The following is a 15,826-nucleotide window of genomic DNA, read 5'->3' on the forward strand; positions in this document are numbered from 1 at the left end:
TATGGCTACTTTTTCCTTATCATGTTTCTTTCAGGAATTTCCATCCTCCACATGAAGGATAGTTGTAATTGTACTTACAGCTCTTGTGCCAATAGCCCTGCATGAACTCATCCAGATATTATTCGAGAAATCAAAACACAACATTAAATCAAATTGTACCTTTCGAGATGGCTCTTCATGACATCTTTATGTAGGTATCAACATCCTGCATACATTTGACGCATCTCCCAAAGATATCCATAGTCAAGGGTCTCCATCTTTTTCAGACTTCCATCAGAGTCTTCATATCTTCCTTCCTCACACATTCCATTCGCAGGAGCTTTCAATCAGAGTTTCTTCATTGTGGTCAACCACGTCATACTTCATATGAGGACATGTTATGTTGATTTCATCTAGTGTGACTTATGCCTTCCTGCATCCTTTCAGAGGAGGAGATCATTTTTCTCTTTATCATGCTTCTCAAGATAGAAGTAATGATCCATGTTACCTGCAACCATACGACATGACATTATAATATTAAACACAAGCATACATACCTCATTTTACCTTTAGTTCATCTAGGCTTCTTCCAGCAGCTTCCTTGATTGAAAAGATCTTCAATCCCTTGATTTGCTTCATTTCTCATGTCATCACACAATCATCTCATGAATTCCATAAGTTGGATTTCTTGACGAAACACTTGCTTCCTTTCTCGATCACTGAACCCTCCGATGAGGATTCCTTTAGAGAATCTTGAGGATCTTATATATCCCCATTTGACAGATGTTTTCTCTTTGTATAATACTATGATGAGCCTTGTCCTAGATGACTCCATCCTTTTCTTCAATGTTCAATGAGGTTCCCAAGAGCTATATCCTTCATGTTTGTCTGCCATGGATTTTGTCCTTCATGATTTCCATGGTGATATCTTGAGCTCTTGTTTCTAATGCTTCTATGATGCCCTGATGCATCTTATTATCATGGTCATATCTATAACTAAAGATTTAGGAGCTTATGATAGGACCTTTTCGTGAGGGATACCATCTCAATCATAGTAGAGATATGTTACTCCCTCTTTCCTTTGTCCCTTTCTTCAGCTTCCTCCATCTTTCTGTTGATATGAGCTTTCTTTTTATAATATTTCCATAGCATTGTTCTGTCTTGTTTGAGGACCCTTAACCTTCAACACTTTTTCCATCAACTTGTCTTTCTCTATCTAGCATAGAGACCACAAATTGTTGAATGAGGTAACCTTCTTGTTCATGGACATTTATTACCTTGCCTATCAGTTAGAACAATGATGATTTCCTTCCTAGATTTTGTAAGTGAGACCTTTTGGAGATATCCTACATCCTTAGATACCTTTACTTTCATGTAGATCAGATTTTATGTGACCTTCTTCATTGCACCTACAGAGAATGAGTTTATCATATACATTTCTTTGATGTCTCCAATGTTGCTATATGAGGGGATCCTTGATAAGTATCCGTTTCCATGAATTTAGAGGAGACCTTTCGATATGTTCAATTACTTCAACTACTTAGAGGACTATGTCCATCCTCCTTCTTTATGTGATGAATCTTGATGACCCATCCAACCTATAGATCTTCTTGCAATCATGAAGTCATTTAACCAAACTTGATTGTATAATGAAAATATACTTACTTTTCATGTGAAGATGAAATCTTCACCTTGATTTCTTTGGTGATGGTTGAAGAAGATATATTAGAGCTTCTTCTTGGATGACCACCTTACAAATGAGAGAGCCTTTCCTCAATAGAAAGGTTGCTTCTTTTGATGAGGATGATCCGTTGCTTCCTCGGATATCTTCTTCTATGGCAAGGAGATGATCCTTTGAAGATGTTCATGCCTCATTGCCTTCAATTTGCCTTCTTTAGTAGTTTAGATCAACACTGCTTCTAGGACTTTGACCTTCTTCGAAATGATGTAGTCTTCGATTTTGAGGTCCTTTGAGCTTCATTTCTTTGTAGACATCTTGATGAGAGTCTTGGTGGTCTTTTGATGATGACTGTGGAGACAAAAGATCTTGTTGTTGTAGATTGTCTCCTTGATTGCATAGACAAAACCCCTTGCTGATGTAGACTGTTGTTGTGGATTGATCCTTCAATTTTGTCAAAGCCTTTCAACTTGCTTTGATGCCCTTCTTGAAGCTGATCCTTGAATGTCTCTTTTTGTTGCCCTTCCTTTGACTTCAACACCTTAGCTCTGATACCATGTTGAAGAATCTATGGCAATTTGTTGCATAAAAACTATGGCTGAAGCAAGAAAACTGATTGCTTGAAGAATTAATATGTTAAAATACACGAGGTATTTAATAATAATAATATATTAATATATAAAATTGTATAAGATGATATGAATGTTACAATGAGGCCCTGCTTTTATACCTAACCAGGTGTCCTTTCGTGAATGGGCATGTCTTTTAGACATGCCTTTTCACTTAACTTAATGGCTATTTAACCTAACCGATATTTGATTATTTAATATTTATATTTATTTATTTTATTTAATTGTTATGAATTATATTCATAACATAGCCCTTTCCTTCAGAAGCTTTGTCCTCAAAGCTTTAATGCTGGGGGTTTTCTTCACTTAGTGTATGTCGTCTCGATGTATATAATCTGGATAATATGGTCGTCCTCTCATCAAGTAGCTCATCACTAATATTCCCTTCGATTTTGTTTTGTTTTGTTTTGTTTTTATATAAATAATAATTTAATCAATTAAATATATTAATTAATTAAATTATAACTATAATATATTAGTTATAAATATAACTTTATATAATATTTATATATATAACACTATATATATATATTTTTTCTATAAAGTTTTTTTCATAAATATATATATATATATATAAATCTATATATATATATATATATATATATATATATATATATATATAACCACAATATATATTATATAGCTTCCATTTAATTAACGTTGTTTAATTTGATTTTGGCAGGTGCTAACGTCGTGACGGATGACGGTTGACCGATACCGTGACTCCCATATCTTTCGTGTGTTAATACCAAGGCTCCTGCTATGTTAACCCATGGCTCACTGGCTTCTGCTCCACGTATGCTTGATGACTGGGCGATGGAGTGGTCGCTCACGGGGACGGAGGAGACACAGTTGGTGACAGGATGTACACAACAAGAAATTCGATGGCGTGGGTGAGCAGACAAGAAGTCAGTCAAAATGTTCGGGCTAGTTAACGGAGTGAAATACAAATTTTGTTGAAGTGTGAGGCTGGCATGCAGTAGGTTTTTCATGGCATATGTGAAATTACAATGCAACCCAACACATTGATAGCGAATAGAGAGGCGGCTTTGGCGTTGATCAAAATAATTGTTTATCAAAATGAAAAGCGGACAAAGAGGTGATGACAGCGGATGGCTCGATTGGAGCACGATCGCAGAGGCGTGTTCGAGCCAATGTAGAGCAGTGTCAATGGAGGATTCGATAGGTGACGGCCTTGTTGAGTTTGCTATTTCACTGATTTGTGCACGTATTGTTGAATTCGCTAAGTTTTCAATTGTTGAAGGATCTCTTATGCACTTGTAAATTATTTCACACTCCCTCATCCCTACTGACCTCGCAACATTTTGAGAGTGATCGGTGAAATCCTCCACATTCATACAATTATTATTGAACATTTTGGAAGTCCAAGATCCTTCATAAATACTTGCACATAGCCGTTCTTTCCAAAGAGATTCGACAGACAATAGCTTGCACATGAGAGAGATGAACAACTCAGGAATAGTTTCTCGATTACTATTACCAAACTGCTTGTAGCGCAACACTCTTTTCTCCACCTTTGGAAGGCCACATCCAACTTCCAAAAACACAGAAAATGGTGGAAGAATTGGAGTAGCCCGAGTTTGCAAGTGAAAAGAAACTAAGAGGATAATTGATAGAGAATTTAGTGTTCCATCCTTTGAGCTATTGATGTTATGTGCCTTTACCCAAGCTTTCATCAGATAGCAAAGCTTTTGAATTCTCTTGTCAATTGAAGAAAAAATGTGGATTAGCTCCGATTTATAGACTTCCTCTTTATTTTCAATAGAAATATCACACTCAATTCCACTTCTGCAATCCACAAATTTCACAATAGGCACAATAGCCCTCAGTACTGGTTGAACAGCGCGGATCTTGCCTCCACCTTGAAAACCATAAAGTCCCTTTACCAACTTCTTGAGAACTTGAATTTTATTTTCTCTCGGGAAAGCATTCCCAGTATGACCAAGACTTACAACTAAGTCCAAGTCACTTTGTGCTGTAATAAAATCCATTGTAAACGAACCAAATGCCCTTACAGAAAGTCCAGAACTGCAAACACTGCTACCATGAATCTTTAGCTTTACAATTTTGTCAACAAAAGTAATCAATGCTTGCCGTGCTTCATAACCTTGTATACTTGTTTGAAGCATGGTATATTGTTCATCAAATAGATCCCCAAGAAAACTTAAAGATGATGGAACGAGCTGTAATTTTTTAGTTTCATCCATCTCTAGTTGTTCAGCTCTGTGTCGAATAACATGAGGAGGAGAAAATGTCAAGCAGACAGGTGAAATTTCATCTGGTATAACTTCTTTGCTTAACTTGTGGCTGGTTTTAGATTTTCTGCGTCTCGGTTTCTCATATCTGTAACTTGTATGGCAGATTTCAGAGTCTCTGCTGGTGTGTACTTCATTTCTGCAGCTTTTCTGACTGTTGGTCATAGAGTTTCTCCTACTGGGTACTTCGTCATTATGGCTTTTCTTACTGCTAGTCTCAAAATCTCTGCTTATAGCCACTGCTTGTCTAAAAATGCCACTAGATATAGAAGGCAGTTGTTCATCTTCTTTTTTTTCATACTCCCAATTGGATTCGGATTTTGAGTGGTCTTCTTCTCTAGTTTTCATATACCCACTTTGACTATCCTTCTCATGACGATCGTTGTTGAGTTCATTTTCATCTTCATGTTTGTCAATTCCCTTTTGACATGCTTTAATTTCTGCATATGATTTTTCTAAACGCTGAAATGCTTCTTGAGTTTTACTAAACTATTCAACGTAATCACAATGTGAACGTAATGGTGCATTGTGCAACGAACAACGTTCAAAGACCCGCATGATTATATCGTGTGCCATGGCTCTGATACCACTATAGCATAAAAACTATGGTTGAAGCAAGAAAACTGATAGCTTGAAAAATTAATATGTTAAAATACACGAGGTTTTTAATAATAATAATTTATTAATATATAAAATTGTATAAGATGATATGAATGCTACAATGAGGCTCTGCTTTTATACCTAAGCAGGTGTCCTTTCGTGAATGGTCATGTCTTTTAGACATGCCTTTTCACTTAACTTAATGGATATTTAACCTAACCGATATTTGACTATTTAATATTTATATTTATTTATTTATTTAATTGTTATGAATTATATTCATAACACAATTGGGGTTAATGTGATTCTTCTAGCATTATAACTACTTCTGAGGTGTTTTAATTTTTCTTCATAGCACAATCTTCACTTGTTCTTATTAGAGTGTCTTCCTTTGAAACTGGATTCACTCTAACAAGGCCACATGTTCGATTGGGACACGATCGAATCCGGAATGGTGTCTTCCTTGAATGGTCCAGTTTTCTTGAAAGCAATGGATACACTTGGAGAATACAAAGATGCACAATATATGGGTGAATTGTTTATTAAAGTTATTGAAGATGTAGGTCTTGATTCTTGTGTGCAAATGATTACAGATAATGCACTTGTTTGCAAGGTTGCTGGCATGGTTGTTGAAGCTAAATATCCATAAGTGTTTTGGACACCTTGCATTGTCTATTCATTGAACTTAGCACTGAAATCCATTGCTTTTGATGTGCTTTGGATTGGTAACATTATTGAGGATGCATGGAATATCCGTAACTTGGTACAAAAGCATACAATTTCCCTCACTATCTATAAGGAGTACAACAATCTATCACTGTTGAAAATTGTGGGTACACGGTTTGCCTCTTCATTCATCATGTTGAAGAGGTTGAGGTAGGTCAACACTGCTCTTGGGGCCATGGTTATTTTAGAGTTTTTGTCTTTTTGGAGAAAGACAGATCAAGTAGCCTCTAAAAGAGTTAAGGACACAATGCTAGATGATGCTTGGTGGGAGAGGGTAGATCTAATTGGTGGGAGAGGGTAGGTCGGCTTGATAATAATTCCATAATCAAAATAAATTCATATCTCCATGAATACTTATTGGAATCGGATGATATTTATATCAGTCCTACACCTCTCGACGAGAGGAATCTAATAAAAATATTATCAGCCATGAATAAGATGACCCACATGAAGTTTTGCCCTGGTTGCCAATTTTAACACTCCCTCTCAACCATGGAGAACTTCATCTGCAATTTGTCTATCGGTCGTTACTATTCATCCATCAAATGCACTGCCCTGTACAGCCTGACCCTTGCCCTGCTCTGCTCTATTCTGCCTGTTCTGCTTTGTCTTGTTCTGCCTGCACTGATCTGTACTATTTTGCTCTGTTCTGCTCTACTCTTGCATTGTTCTGTTCTGCTCTGCTTTTGTCCGAATTATGAAGAAGAAGAAATGATCGAGGATGTATCATACTGACTCAAAGTCAGTCTCAGAGTATGTACCACTGGTCCCAGACCAGTCTCAACCAACCCAAAGTCAGCGTCATAGTGAGTACAACTCCAATGGTCCTAGACCAATATCATCCTCCACTGACTCAAAGTCAGTCTCAGAGTATGTACCACTGATCCCAGACCAGTCTCAACTGACCCAAAGTCAGCGTCATAGTATGGTACAACTCCTACCACTGGTCCCAGACCAGTATCATTGATCCCAGATCAATGGAGGTCATCCTAGCGTAGGGAGTACAGTAGTTACAACGATGCGTCCATCGGTACTACTATGGTCCCTAACTTCATTTCCCTGCTCATTGATCAGATGAGAGGTACTTTCCATAAGTCCCAGACTGCATGGGTAGGATGCCTCGACAGGAGAACTAATCAATCCTGTCCTCACAGGAGAACACATCAATCCTGCTACAATTGCCATGGAAAACACATCAATCTAGGCCTCACAGGAGAACACATCAATCCTGCTACAATTGTCATGGAGAACACATCAATCCAGGCCTCACAGGAGAACACATCAATCCTGCTACAATCGCCGTGGAGAACACATCAATCCACGCTGCCATGGAGAACACATCAATCCAGGCCTCACAGGAGAACTAATCATCCAGCTACACAGGAGAGCGAATCATCCTGTTCCACAAGAGAGCGAATCATCTTGTCGCACAAGAGAGCGAATCATCCTGTTCTAGTGTGCACCACCAGGGGAGGGTGAGTCACCCTGTGGTCATATGTTGTTCCTGTAGGAACCGCAAGCCCTTAGAGCTCCCAGAGCTCAATGTATGCAACATGCAGGACCCTTGTACAAAGGTTTCTTGCCGACTCCAAGTCGTTTGGGAAAATCACAGATTAGATCTTTCCTCGGTATTTGACAAGGTGTATCAACCTGTACATCATCTTAATGTGATGGAGCTTCCTTGCTCATCGACTTACCATATCCTAGATGATGTCTATCTGCTGGAGCAATTGACGAATACGGGATTCCTCAATAATTGAATCCCACCTCTGGTTGTTACAGAGAATCACAGTGGTATCCAATGTAAATCCAAATAGCTCACTGAAGAGCTTTCGCAACCAGACTGCCTCACACGAGGTTATGCTAGCAACAATATATCCTGCTTCGGCAGTGCTCAAAGCCACCGACTTCTGCTTCCTGCTCATCCAGGATATCGAAGCAGATCCCAAGGTGAAATAGTACCCGGAAGTGCTCTTACGGTCCACCACACTGCCTGCCCAATCAACATCAATATATCCAAGTAGTCTCACATCTCCGGCAGTGTATCTTAATCCATGAGAGATTGTGTCCTGAAGACATCTCAGAAGATTCCTGGCATCAATCCAGTGAGGCTCAACCAAATATGATCTCACAATGCTAACTGCAAAACATATGTTCGGACGGAGGTTCACCAAGAACATCATTGCGAATGAGTTTTTGAAACTCAGAGGCATTTGCCAAGTCTGGTCCGACATCACTACCATATAACTTCTAAAAGTTAAGATCCTCGAGGTAGTCACAGGCTTGCAGTCCATCATACTGAATCTTTCCAACATATTTACCACATATTTTCCTTGAAATAGGAGAATTTCCCTTGGCTTCTGCCACACTTCAAGTCCTTGGTCCTTCATTTCAAATTCAGAAGCCATCTCCCTCTTACATTTATGAATGAGAGGGTTTGCACCTGTTAGAAAGAGGTCATCCACATACAACACCAGTATGAGAGGCTTGTCATCTTCAACCTTAAAGTAAAGGTTAGGATCAGCTTCACTCCTAGTGAATCCCAGCTTCATCAAGTAGCTATCGATCCTCTCATACCATGCTCGGGGTGCTTGCTTCAGCCCATAGAGAGCCTTCTTCAACCTGCATACATGAGATTTTCAATCATAAATCTCAAATCCTCCAGGTTGCTCCACATAGACCTCTTCTTTGATAGAACCATGCAAGAACACGGTCTTAACATCCATCTGATGTAGGTTCCATCCTTGTGAAGCCACAAGGGCTATGATCAAGCGGATGGTCGTATATCTGGCAACAGGTGCAAATATCATAGTCTATACCTCCCTTCTGTGATAAACCACGAGCAACAAAATGAAACTTATACTTTTCCATACTTCCATTTGCTGCATGGTTTATCTTGTAAAGCCATTTTGAAGTAACAATTGTCTTGTCCAGGGTCTGGGAACTACTTCCCAGACATCATTCTCCATAATAGACTCATATTCTGTGGTCATAGCATCCTTCCATAGTTAATGCTTGATGACATCTGAGAATGATGAAGGTTCATTTTGTATGATCGTGCTCATGATGGTCAGGTATCCCTGATACCTGTTAAGTTTCTTACTTTGATGGAAGGTTCCTCAGGGTGCAGCATGTCCTTCAGCATCATTAAGTATCCCCCTAAGCCATGAAGGCCTCTTCCTAGAAGAGGAAGGCTCATGTGAATGAGGATCAATCGGATCCATGGGTTCTTCTACATCAGGCATTGGTTCATCATCCTTTTCTTTCGGTTCCCTGGTGTCAGCTTCTTAAGAGCTACTCAAATTCAGCAGATTGTCCACCTTGCTGAGAGCCATATCTTTGTCAAAGGTGACATCATGACTAATCACGACTTCCCTTTGACCGGTGGTGAACATTTCTTCAGGAGTTTAGGAACCCAATGCTTGATGAGGGCATCAATTTTGTACATATACGACGGTGATTGTAGTTTCAGCCCATAGAAACTTTGGAAGTCTTTGATCATGTAGAATGGCCCGGACAACTTCCATCATCGTGTGGTTCTTCCTTCCTGCCACACCATTCTGCTCAAGAGTATGTGGTGTAGTAGCCTCCCTCTTAATGCCAGCCTCAGATATGCCTGAGTGAACCAACTGTAATACATCGGAGGTCTTGCTTTGGCTTGAGGGGAACGGTCCCCTTTTGAGCTTTCCTTCGACACATCCCGGACATACACCTTCTTTCTCTACTTGGAATTCGGGCATCCCTGTCACCATTTGTTTTACACCAAGTAGAGCTTTGTAATGAAGGTGGACAAACCTCTGATGCCAAAGTTCGGACCACTGTAACAGGAATCGGCGAGTACTCGCGATTCCCAATCTGATCGCCCGTGAAACGATCCGATCCGAAACTCTGCCGATTTTTTCCGATTTTCCCGATTTTGTCGAGTCCCGCCAGTTTTGGGTTTAGGGCTTTCGCTTGGGTTTATCGGTCCACCGCCGACGCCGCAGAGCTATTGCATACACCGCAGAGCCGACGCCGCAGAGCCATTCATGATTCCATACACCGGATTGTATCATTGTTGACAATGCATACACCGCAGAGCCGCAGAGGCATTCCGGAACACGTTGAAACAGTCCAAAAGTCTATCTAAACCCTTCAGATAAATGTGCTGCAACACGTTGAAACAGTCTGAAATTATAAATGTAATCCTGATTACGTCTCTCGAGTCAAAGTATCGGGTATGACCAGAGGAAACCCTAAACGATTAAATTATGCTTTATTAAATTGACTCGAGACCATGGGTGCTTTGATTGCTGAACACAATAATATTGTAACGTTCAGTTCACTAAAACTAAAATGCATTGTTTCTATATAAATATTGTAATGTTCAGGTTCAATAAGTAATCGGAAATTTGTTGTAATTAATTTTTTTTAACGTTTTTTTGATAATTACGGAAAGTCTGGATGAATATTGTAATTGAGTTCACTAAGAAATTATTTATGTGTTACTTTACTCGAAGAGGTTTGGTATTTAATAAAGTGAAAATATATATATATATATATATATATATATATATAATATATATTATTTTTGGATATTTTGTATGTAATTATATTTTCAAATATGTGGTAAATTGCTCTTTTTTGTGTATTATTATTGTATTGAATTCTCTTGAAATATCACCCACCTTCACTAAAAAAACATCATAATTAGAGTTCAGGAGGTTAAGATATCACTTATTAAAAATCAATTATTTCCAATGTATTCTTTATGACGGGTATGAGATACTTATTCATTCATGATATTTTGGACATCTATTGATATTATGCATTGTTTGGACATACCTTTACCGAATATTAATGAAAAATGTTTTTTTTTTTTTTTAATTCAATATATGTGTATATTTTTATTTAATGAATTCAGCGATTTTTTGCCGATTTTTTCCCGATTCGATTAAAACTCTTCACTCTTTTGCCTCGCCGATTTATTGCCGATTCCGACTCTGGTAACATTGGTTCGGAGTGAAGAGTTGTGTCACAAGACATGACACCTAGCGGACTTCCATCGACCTGATATGATGAATCAACACTAAACCCAAGAGTAAAGGCATTTCCATATACATACCTTGCCATTGCTTAAGGTTACCTTGTAGCCTTTGTCTTCCATTGCCGAGATGGACACTAGGTTCTTTTTGAGGTCAGGTGCATTTAATACATCCTGGACTTTCTAGCCTTCTTGAATGGTTGTCCTCTTCCTCGATCCCCAACTCTCCTCTTACCTTTGCTGTTGAATTTGTCATTCCTTTGATTTGCCATCAGAGGGATTTTGATCATTGCCCCGGTGTGAGTCCTTTCTATCAGTGCACTGTCTTGCATAGTGACCTGCGTTATCGCAGATGTAACATCATCCTTTTCTTCCACCCTTAGGTCCAGCCTTTCCTTTTGATTTAGACCCAGAATTATTTCTTTTCTTAGCATGAGAAGAAAAAGTAGCAGGAGGACCTTTAGGCAAGGGCATTTCCTGCTCTTCTACACTTGTTTGTTCTTGAATGCATCTAGCCATTAATTCCTCGAAACTAGGAATTACATTATTGTTCAGAAGAGTAGTCCTGAACACATACCATTCAGATGGTAATCCTCCGAGAGTTGTGAGTGCCATTTCTCTGTCAGTAATGGTTTCCCCAATAGATAGGAGATCGTTCTTGATCTTGGTGATTCTTAAGAAGTATGCTTGCATACTTTCATCTTTACTCTTCTTGATTTCCCTCAACTTATTTCTAAGAAACAAAACTTGATTTGCATCATTAACTTTAAATAAACTCACCAGTCTGTCGTAGATTTCCTTGAAGGTGTCTAGATCAGAGATGTAGGCCACCAAGCGCTTGTCGATAGAGTCTCGGATGATCTTCTTTGTTTTGACTTCTCCATTTTTCCATTTGTTCCAGGCAGCAACAGATGCATTTGATGAAGGCTCAACAATATTGCCTTTTACATGGTCCAGCACTCCTTGATCTTCAAGGGTTAGATCGATAGACATCTTCCATCCGTGATAGTCAGCTTTCTCACGGAGCTTGTCTTCGGCAGGAAAGAGTGTTGAGGACCCCATAGTTTTTTTTGCCAATCTTCTCTTCAATGATTGCTCTTGCTCTTGCTCGGGCTTTGTCTTCACCTCAGCTCCGATACCATGTTAAGTTATGGTATGTTCTATGCTTATAACAATTTACTTCTTTTTCTTATTATATTCCACCGATTAGCAGTCACATGTACATAAAGTAAAGTGCAGACAGAACATTAAACGATTGACAGAAAACAAGCCAAGACAAGAGACACAAGATGTGGCGGCTAGCCAGGGACAAACCCCACAATGTGTGGGGAAACCCTTTGATCAAATCTTCTTTTATCTTCAATAATTCAGCAGATAGAAATAGTACAATAAATCTGATTCATATCAGCAGTAGCAAACCCTAGATCAGTAGCATCAGCGTTAGCGGCTTCATTATCAAACTAGGGCAGAAGATATCTCACAAACCGACCATCGGATTGACTTCATTACACCACCAAAAGTTTCGGCTTCCAGAGGAGGTTCAGATGAACCTACAATGCAGTTCAGATGAGGAGATCTTCTAGGCCACGCAAGTCAATCTTTATTTCTGCAGTTGCAGCTTCAGTTTCAGCAGTTTCCGGCTTCAAACTAGGGTAGTCGATATCTTGCAAACCGTTCGTCGGATTGACTTCATTCCACCACCAAAAGTTTCGGCTTCCAGAGGAGGTTCAGATGAGGAGATCTTCTAGGCCACGCAAGTCAATCTTTACTTCTGCAGTTGCAGCTTCAGTTTGAGCAATTTCCGGCTTCAAACTAGGGCAGTCGATATCTTGCAAACCGTTCGTCCGATTGACTTCATTCCACCACCAAAAGTTGCGGCTTTCAAAGGAGATTCAGATGAACCTACAGCGCAGTTCCAAAGAGGTGATCTTCAAGGCCACGCAAGTCAATCTTTGCTTTTGCAGTTGCAGCTTCAGTTTCAGTAGTTTCTGGCTTCACATGTGTGTGAGAGAGAGACCCATTTCAGCGCAGTAGAGAAGAGACTCATATCTGCGCAGTAGAGAGAGAGAGATGTGATGAGATGAGTGAGTCCAAATGAGGAAAAGTCCTCTTATATTTATACACAACGTTGGTGGGTGAATAGATGCAACTGTTGGGCTTCTGAGCCTACATGAGTTGTAGGTCGGCTTGATAATAATTCCATAATCAAAATAAATTCATATCTCTATGAATACTTATCGGAATTGGATGATCTTTATATCAATCCTACACCTCTCGACAAGAGGAATCTAATAAAAATATTATCAGCCATGAATAAGATGACCCACATGAATTTTTGCCCTGGTTGCCAATTTTAACAAATATGTATTATGATTTAACTTTTATGAATTTAGAATTTATGATTTATTGATTTATCATTTATGTGACATGTATTTGAATTTTGTATGTACTATGCATGCTATAATGTTACTAACTTACTTTGTAAACTGTAAAACTTACATCTAGATGAAGATCTATGTTTGAAATCAATGAATTTGTGTAAGAAATATCTTATTTTTAATATATATATATATATATATATATATATATATATATATATATATATATATCCGAACGTGTCCTGTTCCGGGATATATAACAGGACACGTTTGGATACGTTATATATATTTTATATATATATAAATATAAAATAATATATAACGTATCCGATGAATCCCAAATCTACGTGTTAGGTTACTTACGTGTCTTCTTATATTCATCAAATAGTTATAAAAGCCAAAGAGACAAGAAAACACGATGTTGGCTTTTTGCCAGGGCCAAAACCTCTCCCTCTTGGAGAGGAAAACCGACACAAAATTCTTCTTATAGAGATTCCAATTGACGAATACCAAGACCATGACCCTTGACCTACTATGCCACTCCAAGACCAAGACACCAATCCTCTTCTTTGTCACTGCTGAGATCATCATCATCGCTGCACCATAGCTGCTCCTTCACTTAGATCATTGTTGCACTCTTACTTGAGATCTTCACCATGTCAACAAGGTTTCTATACTGTGTGGGAGCTGCACCGAGATCATGATCTTGTCCTCATTATGACCGAGATCATGAATGCTACATTACTGAAATCATGATTGTGTTTAGTATGAGAATGCATCACTGTGGGATCACCGAGCTTCTTCTTATCACAACCATATGGAGACTGTAACTTGTTTAGAGAGCATGCTGAGTGTATCACTGAGATCCTCATTATCATAACTATGCCAAGAACGTGACTGTGATTCTCTTCCTGCACTGAGAACTTCATAGTCGAGAGTGCTACCACCGAGAAGATCACACTGTAATTACTTACTGTAATTATACCCGAAGTTTGCAGAGACTTGTGTTCCTGCACCTCATCTGAGACCCTATACCATTGTGCTTGACTGAGACTTCAGAGATGTATGCGAAGATATCTCTGCTCCTCATCCGAAGTTGCAGAGATGTTCGAAATATCAGAGATGTCCGAGTTCTGTTGCTCTCTTCTGCGAAGTTCAGCAGGGTATATATAGTGGTTATGCCTCCATAAATAAGCTGACATAAGTGTGAACAATTGTGTCTTTAATTAAGCTGACATGACAATGCTTTTAATTCATTTGTAGGTCGACATGATTGAAATTTACATCGTTTAGCTTGCTGATGTCTTTAGGAGGATTGTGCTTGTCTTGGAGGGTTGTTCTAGACTTGTATACATTACACATGACATTGACTCTTTGACATCCTAATGCTCTCAATGGGAGCCACTAAATAAATAGACCTCTTGCTCATGAAATACATGCAGCAAAGAATAATAAATTCATTTTACAAAAATCATAATTACAATGTCATGAAGACCGAACCTAGTTACACTTTCTTCAACATTGCGCAGTGCATACGTCGGCCTCACTGTATCTCTTCCGCGTCTCTACAAATGCACTCACTGGATCTGGAAATATTCCTCCAGCTTCACTGTGTCTGCTTCCTCACTGAAGCTCAAACTCTCTGACAATTCACTGTTGCTACTCTGGAAAATCGAATTCTCCAAGTGACTCTGATATATTCTCCAAGTGTCCATTGATCACTTCTTATATCTTCCTGTTGGGACTCCAATGACCAAGATTAAATCTTAATCGATGGCTTAGATTATTTCTGGATCATTCCACGTGAGTTTCTAGAGAATTCTAACTTTGATTTAATTAATTTTGATTAATTAACCAGTTTTCCTATGTTTAGACTTAGAAAACATAAAAAAATTGGCTAATAATCTAATTAAGTCAGGTGGAATTTCTAGAAACGATGTTTGGGTTTTGGAGTTCTCATGCATTATAGCCTCTCCACCAAATTTCATGGCTACAACACATCTGATGCTACAAAAACTAACAACTGCTACAAGATTGTCCACATAGGCGTTCAGGCCATATTGTTGATTTGGGGTAGCATCAGATGTGCTCTAGCCACGAAATTTGGTGGAGAGGTTGGGGCACATGAGATCTCCAATACTCAGAAAGGGTTTGGGTAGATTCTAAATAGATCAGGAGATATTAAAATAATTAATATTTTTAATGGAGTCCCTAAGTCTAAACTTAGGGAATATAAAATATTAATGTGTATTAATATGAATCTCTATTAGAATGGTCCAAAAGACATGGATCAAGCCATATCTAATCTTAGCCGTTGATTACGGACTTAATCTCGGCTGTTGAGATGTGAACAGAAAAAGTATAAGAGGAGGCTTGAGGGGCACTTGGATTACACATTGAGGGAGACCAATCAGTTCAATTTCTGGAGCGGGGTTTGCTAAGAAATTGAACCAGTGGTCTGGAGAGTAGTCAGGAAGCAGCAAGTACGGAACATAGAGACAGGAGATTAGCACAAAAGAGGCAGACGTAGAGCCAGA

The 15,826-nt window shown here is 38.8% G+C and overlaps 2 protein-coding genes across 2 annotated transcripts in view; one reads left to right on the top strand and one right to left on the bottom strand.

The window, feature by feature from the left end:
• Positions 1 to 15,826, top strand: part of FTSHI1 (FtsH extracellular protease family) — a 324,012-nt gene that overhangs the window by 279,363 nt on the left and 28,823 nt on the right. The gene's annotated exons all lie outside the window — the stretch shown is intronic.
• LOC149243319 (uncharacterized) lies at positions 2,937 to 4,910 on the bottom strand. Its single transcript, XM_089461044.1, has one exon. It carries the CDS (start codon positions 4,908 to 4,910, stop codon positions 2,937 to 2,939), a length of 1,974 nt encoding a protein of 657 aa, XP_089317170.1.

This window comes from Pinus tabuliformis, chromosome 8 (genome assembly GCF_031772625.1).
Source record: "Pinus tabuliformis cultivar Carrire ecotype Pingquan chromosome 8, CPIR1, whole genome shotgun sequence".
In the NCBI taxonomy this organism is placed as follows: domain Eukaryota; kingdom Viridiplantae; phylum Streptophyta; class Pinopsida; order Pinales; family Pinaceae; genus Pinus; species Pinus tabuliformis.

What these genes read in the sequence shown, in the direction of transcription:
- LOC149243319 (XM_089461044.1), bottom strand. Translation starts at nt 4,910, where the DNA reads ATGAAAACTAGAGAAGAAGACCACTCAAAATCCGAATCCAATTGGGAG.